This window comes from Protobothrops mucrosquamatus, unplaced genomic scaffold (assembly GCF_001527695.2).
Source record: "Protobothrops mucrosquamatus isolate PMUCROS unplaced genomic scaffold, P.Mucros_1.0 scaffold2235, whole genome shotgun sequence".
In the NCBI taxonomy this organism is placed as follows: Eukaryota; Metazoa; Chordata; class Lepidosauria; order Squamata; family Viperidae; genus Protobothrops; species Protobothrops mucrosquamatus.
This window is the reverse complement of record NW_015388324.1, coordinates 24278-31869: the sequence shown is the minus strand read 5'-3', so window position 1 is coordinate 31869 and position 7592 is coordinate 24278. Positions and strand designations below refer to the sequence as shown.

General features: G+C 49.3%; 1 protein-coding gene across 1 annotated transcript in view; it reads right to left on the bottom strand.

The window, feature by feature from the left end:
• LOC107295141 overlaps positions 1-6791 on the bottom strand; it is a 120164-nt gene extending 113373 nt beyond the window's left edge. The window contains exons 1-5 of the mRNA XM_015824441.1: positions 6714-6791; positions 5301-5354; positions 4706-4825; positions 3783-3842; positions 3459-3525 (exon numbers count right to left, since the gene is read on the bottom strand). Of these exons, the coding sequence (XP_015679927.1) occupies positions 3459-3525; positions 3783-3842; positions 4706-4825; positions 5301-5354; positions 6714-6791 (379 nt within the window). The remainder of the gene's footprint in view (positions 1-3458; positions 3526-3782; positions 3843-4705; positions 4826-5300; positions 5355-6713) is intronic.
• Positions 6792-7592: the final 801 nt, after the last annotated feature.

Sequence of the window (7592 nt, the reverse complement as noted above, 5' to 3'; positions counted from 1 at the left end):
TGCTGACAAAGCAGCTGGGACTCCGGCGCGCCTTCCCAACCAGCTGGGCCAATGGTCCCGCAGCTGGAGATCGCAGGGGCTGCTCTCTCTCAGGGCCGTGGCTTGCGGGAAGGCTGGCCTGCTCAGCAGAGGCTCTGACAGGCTGCTCCCAGTGGGGATTCCAGGCTTCCCCGTGCGGTTCCCCGACCACGTGTACCTCAGACGGGGCCAGCCAGGGAAAGGGACTTCCTGGCCGCGCTTCTCCCAGAGGGCGGGGCGCCTGGGCACAGGGCCAATCAGGAGCCCTGCGAGGGGGCAAATCCGCATGAGAGAGAAAGAGAGAAGCACAAGTGCCTCTCTCTGTCTCTCTCTACAAATGGCAGAGGATGCTCGGAGCTGCAGGGGAAGGCTCAAAAGTGTCCTCAAAACATCTTGCTCCATCGCCCCCCTATCGCCCCCTTTTCGTTCCATCACCCCCACGCCGCCCCTTTTCGTTCCATCGCCCCCCTGAAAAATGAAGTCGCCCCCTGGGGGGCAGTACCGCCCAGGTTAAGAACCACTGATCTAGTCCAACGCCCTGCTCAGGCAGGAAACCCTATACCAGTGGTGGCGAACCTATGGCACGGATGCCAGAGGCGGCACTCGGAGCCCTCTCTGCGGGCACACGTGCTGTTGCCCCAGCCTTGCCTCCCCCACGACCCCCTCTCCAGCAGCCCCCCTGAAGGAGAGTGGCCCTCGAGCATGGCCCACATAGAGCAGCGCAGCCAAGGACATGGCAGCCAGGCTGCGTAGACAAGACTTTGCCTTCACACCCCATCATGCAGTTGATGCTGCAGGGTGCGGGCAGAGGGTGTGGCCGCCATAGCACTGCTGGACTGCCTGGGCGATCTGTGGCGAGCCCTGGAGGCGGTGAGTGGTCCTGTGGGAAAGTGGGGTGGGGGCAGGGCAGGGCCAGTTTTTGGGCACTCGGTCTCTAAAAGGTTCGCCATCACTGCCCTATACCATTTCGGACAAATGGCTGTCCAGTCTCTTCTTAAAAACTTCCAGTGTTGGAGCATTCACTGCTTCTGGAGGCAGGTTGTTCCACTGGTTAATTGTTCTAACTGTCAGGAAGTTTCTCCTTAGTTCTAGGTTGCTTCTCTCCTTGATTAGTTTCCATCTGTTGCTTCTTGTCCTGCCTTCAGGCGCTTTGAAAAATAGCTTGACTCCCTCTTCTTTGTGGCAGCCCCTGAGATATTGGAACACTGCTATCATGTCCCCACTCGTCCTTCTCTTCATTAAACTAGACATACCCAATTCCAGCAGCCGCTCCTTATATGCTTTAGCCTCCAGTCCCCTAATCATCTTTGTTGCTCTTCTCTGTACTCTTTCTAGAGTCTCAACATCTTTTGATGTTGATGATATTCACGGAATATGTGGGAAGTATTTTAAATGAAGAGCAAAGTAGTAATAGGCTGAGGTTCTAGAATTTATATAGTTCTGCTGCACATGGAATGTTATATTTTTTTTATTGATTGGATCTTGAGTAAATCATAGCCCGAGTAAAATAAATAACTATATCAATAAATATATAGTAAACTTGTCTGATTGCTCCCTCCTATGTAAAACTCTAACTGCAGATCATAAAGTAACTGATCAGAAAGAGGTTTATATTAACCTTTTCTCCCTGGTATGCCATTACACATCCATCCTTCCACCTTACAAAAAAGATAAAAAGAGCCAACCCTCTTGCATCCAGCTTGATACAATACAATTCTTATTTCAATAATGTTATTTTGCATAATGGCTGTAAAATGAATATTCAATTTGAAACTGTAACTATGACATTTAGGTAATTATTAAGAAAATAGAAACAGTAGCATGTACTCTTTAAAAAAGGAAAAAAAATATCCCATTCTTTCAATACTTACAGTAGATACAGACTTGTAAATATACAAAGGAAATAGAATAGTCAAGTAAAAGAAATGTTTCTCATATGCAGATTGTTTTATTCACAAGAAGAAAATAAATAACTTTACAGATGTGGTTCATCATGCCTGTATCCATTATGGAATCATTGTGTGTATTCATAATGGCAATTCTTATTAACAGTAAATATTTTAACGTTTGTAAAATAAGTACGGAAGGAAACACAGCTTGGAGAAATTTAAACATGAACGGAAATTTAAGTTAGCTGTCTAAAAATAATACAATGGGACCACCAGAAGGTTTCTCAATTTAAAATTTCCTGCTAAATAAAAATGAGAAATGATGACCAATGAAGTTTTAAACCATGTCATACATCCTGTAAGTTTAAAAGGAAAAAAAGAACAATAAGCTAGTAAGTCATAGTATAATGGAATTGCAGAATAACAGATGTAGCAGTAGTTAGAAGAAATGAAACTGATATTTCCTTCAATGTCAAATATTTATTTTTTAAAAAAATGGGAGAATTGAGAATCTTGTCTTGTAGCTTTAATATACAATACAATAATATAATACATAAAAGTTAGTCCTAAGCAAGCAACAAACTGTATCTATACAGAAAAGTTTGAAAAGATAACCACCAAGAGAATGGTTTATTATCCATTGACTGAAAAGTAGACTCAGAACTTAAACCTGGGAGCACAGGCCTTAGTAAAAACTTTTACTTCTTAATATGGCACAATGTAAAATTTCTGTCTATATATACTCTAGCTATATTCTTTCTGCAATAAAGAATCTGATCTAACTAAGCTGTCTCTTGAAAGCCTACAAGTTGGTCAATTCCTAAATAAGAGATTAGATGTCTCAAGAGCTAAGATTTATTGCCAAAACTTGTGTAATGCCTGACAGATATAAACCCAAATCTACCACAGTGGCAACATATGCAATTCAACATATCTTTATAATTGAGAAGGGGCATTGTCTTACATGAACGCCTTTTCTCAGCATGAAGAATGGAGAATCCACGAATGGGTTAAAGAAGTCCTCTAGCCCAATCAGACCAAATCAATCAATCAAGTTGCCATGCCCCTGCTGGACTGGACCTTGCCCCAGTTTCGAAAAAGGGCGAAGCTAATGACTGTATGACGTGTTGGCTCCCAGTCTACTGACACTGACCTGACTGTGAATTCCAAAGAAAAGGGAGGGGGTGGATTCTCCATTCTTCATGCTGAGAAAAGGCGTTCAGGTATGACATCGCCCCTTCTCCAGCATGGAAAAGAATGGAGAATCCATGAATGGGACATACCAAAGCCCATGTGACCCTACGGGTGGGAAACAGGCTGGTCAGATGTTGAAGTTGTCTGAACCACCTGTTGCAAAACATGGTGGCCAAAGGAGGCCTCTGCAGAGGCAAACTTATCAAGCTTGTAATGACAGATAAAGGGGGAAGAGGAAGACCACATTGCCGCCCTACAAATGTCAACGATAGAAGCTTGAGTGTGCCACGCAGCTGATGTAGAAGCACTGCGTGTGGAATGCGCTGTTAAATGGCTTGGAACAGGCAGGGAACGTACCCGGTACGACTCCGCAATGCAGGCCTTGATCCACCTGGCAATAGTAGAGGAAGAGACCTTCTGTCCCCTAGAAGCCAGATGGAAAGATACAAAAAGTACCTCCAATCTACGAAAGGCAGCTGTCCGCTTAATGTAATATCGCAGGGCCCTGCGAACATCTAGAGCATGCCATTTCCGCTCCAAGTCGTGTGATGGGTTAGGACAAAAGTCCGGCAACACAACCTCCTGTGCCCTATGAAATAAGGAGTTAACCTTGGGGATGAATGAGGGGTCCAACCGCAAGACCACTCTGTCCTGGTGAAAGGTGCATAGGTTTTCCCTTACGGAAAGAGCTGCTAATTCCGAGACGCGCCTCGTCGATATCACAGCTATTAAGAAGGCCACCTTAAGGGACAAGTGGCGCAGAGTGCAAGATCTGATGGGTTCAAAAGGGGTTCCTGTAACAGCCTGCAGTACCCGCGGCAACTCCCAAGTAGGGTAACGATGGACTACAGGAGGCTTACTGTTTGTAACCCCCTTGATAAAGGAACGACCCCTTGGATGTTGAGTTAATGGTGCGTAATTGGCACAGGTGAAAACCGTGGAGAGAGCCGTCACCTGCCTACGGATAGTGTTGGGTGCTAGGCCCTTATCCACGCTCTCCAATAGATAGTCGAGTATCCTTGGAATAGTAACAGAAGAAATGGACAAACTATGTTGATCACACCAGTGACAGAGGTTCCTCCAAGTGGCATCATAAATCCGATTTGTTGCCGACCACCGAGAGGCCTGAATCATTGAGATCACTCCTGAGGAGTATGAACCCTGCGTTAGGAACTGGCGTTCAGATGCCAAGCAGTTAACTGGAGCCACTGCAGGTCTGGGTGTCGTATGACCCCTTGTAGCAGGATTATCCGATCTGGAGGAATCCTCCACGGAGGAGCTACAGTGAGGCTCATGAGATCCACGAACCATGGTTGCCTCGGCCAGTGTGGGGCCACAAATATCAGCTCCGCTTGTTCTTGCAACAGTTTTCTGATGACCAGTTTTCTGGTATCAGGGGAAACGCTGGGAAGGCGTATAGTAGTCCTGCAGGCCAAGAGCTGCGGAGAGCATCTACTCCCTCTGACCCGAGAGGGGAAACGGGAGAAGAACCGTGGGATCTAAGCATTCACCAGGGAGGCAAATAGATCAACACTCGGTTGACCGAACCGCTGCACAATCTCTCTGAAGAGATGTGGATGCAGACTCCATTCTGAATGGTCTACTGTAGAGCGACTCAGATAATCCGCCTGCCGGTTCACCTCCCCTGAAATGTACTCCGCCTTCAGGGAAAGGAGATTCCACTCCACCCATGATCCCAGTAACTGGGCCTCGGACATCAGTGCCTGCAATCAAGTACCGCCCTGCCAGTTGACATGGGCCTTTGCCGCCACATTGTCTGTCAGGACCAATACGTGGCACCCCGCAATCGTTCTGTGGAAGTGGCAAAGTGCCAGGTGTTTAGCCTTGAGTTCCAGCCAAGTTGATGTTTTGTCTGAGGTCCCGCTGGGACCACTGGCCCTGGGCAAATTGAAGTTGGAGGTGTGCCCCCCAGCCAAATAGACTGGTGTCCATGGTCAAGGTCACACGAACGGGCTCTCTGAAGAGGGATCCCCTGGATAAGGCTGGTGAGAGCCACCAGAGAAGGGATCCGAGCGTCTGTGCTGGGACTCGTATCCTCTGGGGAAAAGAGCTTATGCCCTGCCTTTGGTAGGGAAGTAAGAACCACTGGAGCTGTCTTATGTGAAGCCTGGCCCAAGGAACTATGGCAATGCAGGAAATTAGTTTCCCCAACAGTTGGGAGAGCAGGGCTAGGGTCACCTGTTGTTCCCTGCGGATCTTGAGGACCAGAGTACGGATGCTGACTTGACGCTCCTGCGATAGGAATACTTGACAAAGGGTTGTGTCTGTTATAGCGCCTAAGTGTAATAGGTGAGTGGCTGGAATCAAGTGGCTCTTTTGAAAATTGATTAAGAAACCATGATCTTGAAGCATCCCTATGGTTAGCTCCAGATCCGTCAGTGTGTTCGGTGCTGAGGACGACTGGATTAGGATGTCATCCGAGTAGCACTGAACGCGAATTGGTACTGACCTGAGATATGCGGCAAGTACCACCAGGACCTTGGTGAAAACCCTGGGGGCTGATGATAGGCCAAACGGGAGAGCCTTGTATTGGAAGTGATGGTTGGAGTACCTGAACCTGAAGAATTGTCTGTGATTCGGATGAATGGGGATGTGAAGGTATGCCTCTGTAAGGTCTACTGATGTCAGGAAGTCTCCCTGCCGTACGCTGGCCAAGATGGATTGAAGTGTCTGCATCTTGAACCTGCGATACGACAGATGTGAGTATAGAACCTTGATGTCCAGTATCGCCTTCCATCCCCCTGAAGATTTCGGTACTATGAATAGGATGGAGTAAAACCCCTGCCCCAGTTGGTCCGATGGTACCCGCTCTATGGCCTCTATGCTTAAGAGATGTTGAATGGCTTCCTGCATGAGGCCTTTTACGGGATTCCGTGACGATGTAGTGTCAACGGGGGGTTGTCACAAATTCCAGGGACAAGCCGTCCCTGATGGTGATGAGCACCCAAGTGTCCATGGTGGTGTCCTCCCATTTGTGAATGTAATGTCAGTCTGCCGCCTATGGGAAGGGTCCACCCCAAGTCACCTTGACCTATGGAAGGGGCGACCTCCTCTGCCTCGAAAAAGCCGTTTGTTCGGAACCTGCTGTCTGGGCCTTTCTCTGTAACCGGACCGGTCCAAGGAACGGTCCAGTCCTGCTGGAAAGGGCAGTGATACATTTCCTGAGATCGGATCTGATCCCGATCGAAAGGGAGGGCGACGGTTATATGGGGCGAAACGCCTGCGCGATCTTTTGGACAGATGGTAAAGTACCCTCCTCTTTTCCCTGTTTTCCACCAGGTACGGAGTGAGGGCCTCCCCAAAGAGGCGACCACTCTGGTACGGGACCGCAGCCACCCTCCATTTGTGCTTGGTGTCGGCACACCAATTCCTAAGCCAAAATAACCTACATGCGGCAACGTTGGAGGCTATGGCACGGGCAGAGGACCTAGCCACTTGGAGAGACACGTCTGCCATGTATTCCAAGGCCGCCCGCAACTTGGTCACGTCCTGGTGTACCCTTACCTCCTCTGGGGAGATTCTGGACTGGAGTTCACGTAGCCAGATCAGAGAGATCCTGGCGAAAAAGGAATTCAAAGTGGAAGCTCTTACCGCCCACGCCGAGGCCTGGTGTGTCCTATGGAAGGAAACCTCTGATTTTTTGTCCTCGGCCTTCAGCGCCTCCAACATGTCGCCTAGAATGTTGGATTCTGAAAGGATGGGAGTAAGGGACTCGTCCACTCCCGGAACCTCCAACGCCTCGTGGGCACACGTGCCGTTGCCCCAGCCTTGCCTCCCCCCCCGTGACCCTCTCCAGCAGCCCCCCTGAAGGAGAGTGGCCCTCGAGCATGGCCCCATTGATCCTGCACTGATTTCAGAAACATGGGAGGACGAGGAATCTGTTGATGTTTCACTACAGGTTCTGAGAACAGTGGGCTGGTATCCTGACCGGGTGTCTGATCGGGCGCCGGAGTCTTTTCCGGTTCGATCTTTCCAGTGGCGCAGGCCTTGCGTGAGAGGAGAAAGAAGTAGGGTTGAACAAACCTACCAAGGGAGGGGCCTCCGTATGCGTCTCCTCATCATCCGACCACTGACCCTCTTCTAGGACCTTCTCCAAATATTCGGATACCTCGCTCCCACAGGAATGTGATGGAGAAGCTGGATCCAGGTACTGATAATCCCTGGATGTGAAGTCCCCGCATAAGAGGATGTGATGTCTCCAGGGTCGCTGGAGCATGCACTGAAGAAGCCATAGCTTGAGCAACAGCCTGAGAAATCATGGCCTGGAGTTGGTCCGTAAATGTTGGTTGTGTTGTGGCTCCGTCCGGTGGGTCCCTCTCATCAGAGGAGGAAGGCTCTGAACATGACGGAGAGGAGATGGCTAGGTCCCTCTCTCCCGGCCCTTCCCCTCTGGTGCAGCCTTCGGTGCCTTCCGACAGCGAGGAGTTTGGCCAGGAGCCCGGTGTTTCTGGACTTGGCCAGGAGCCCGGT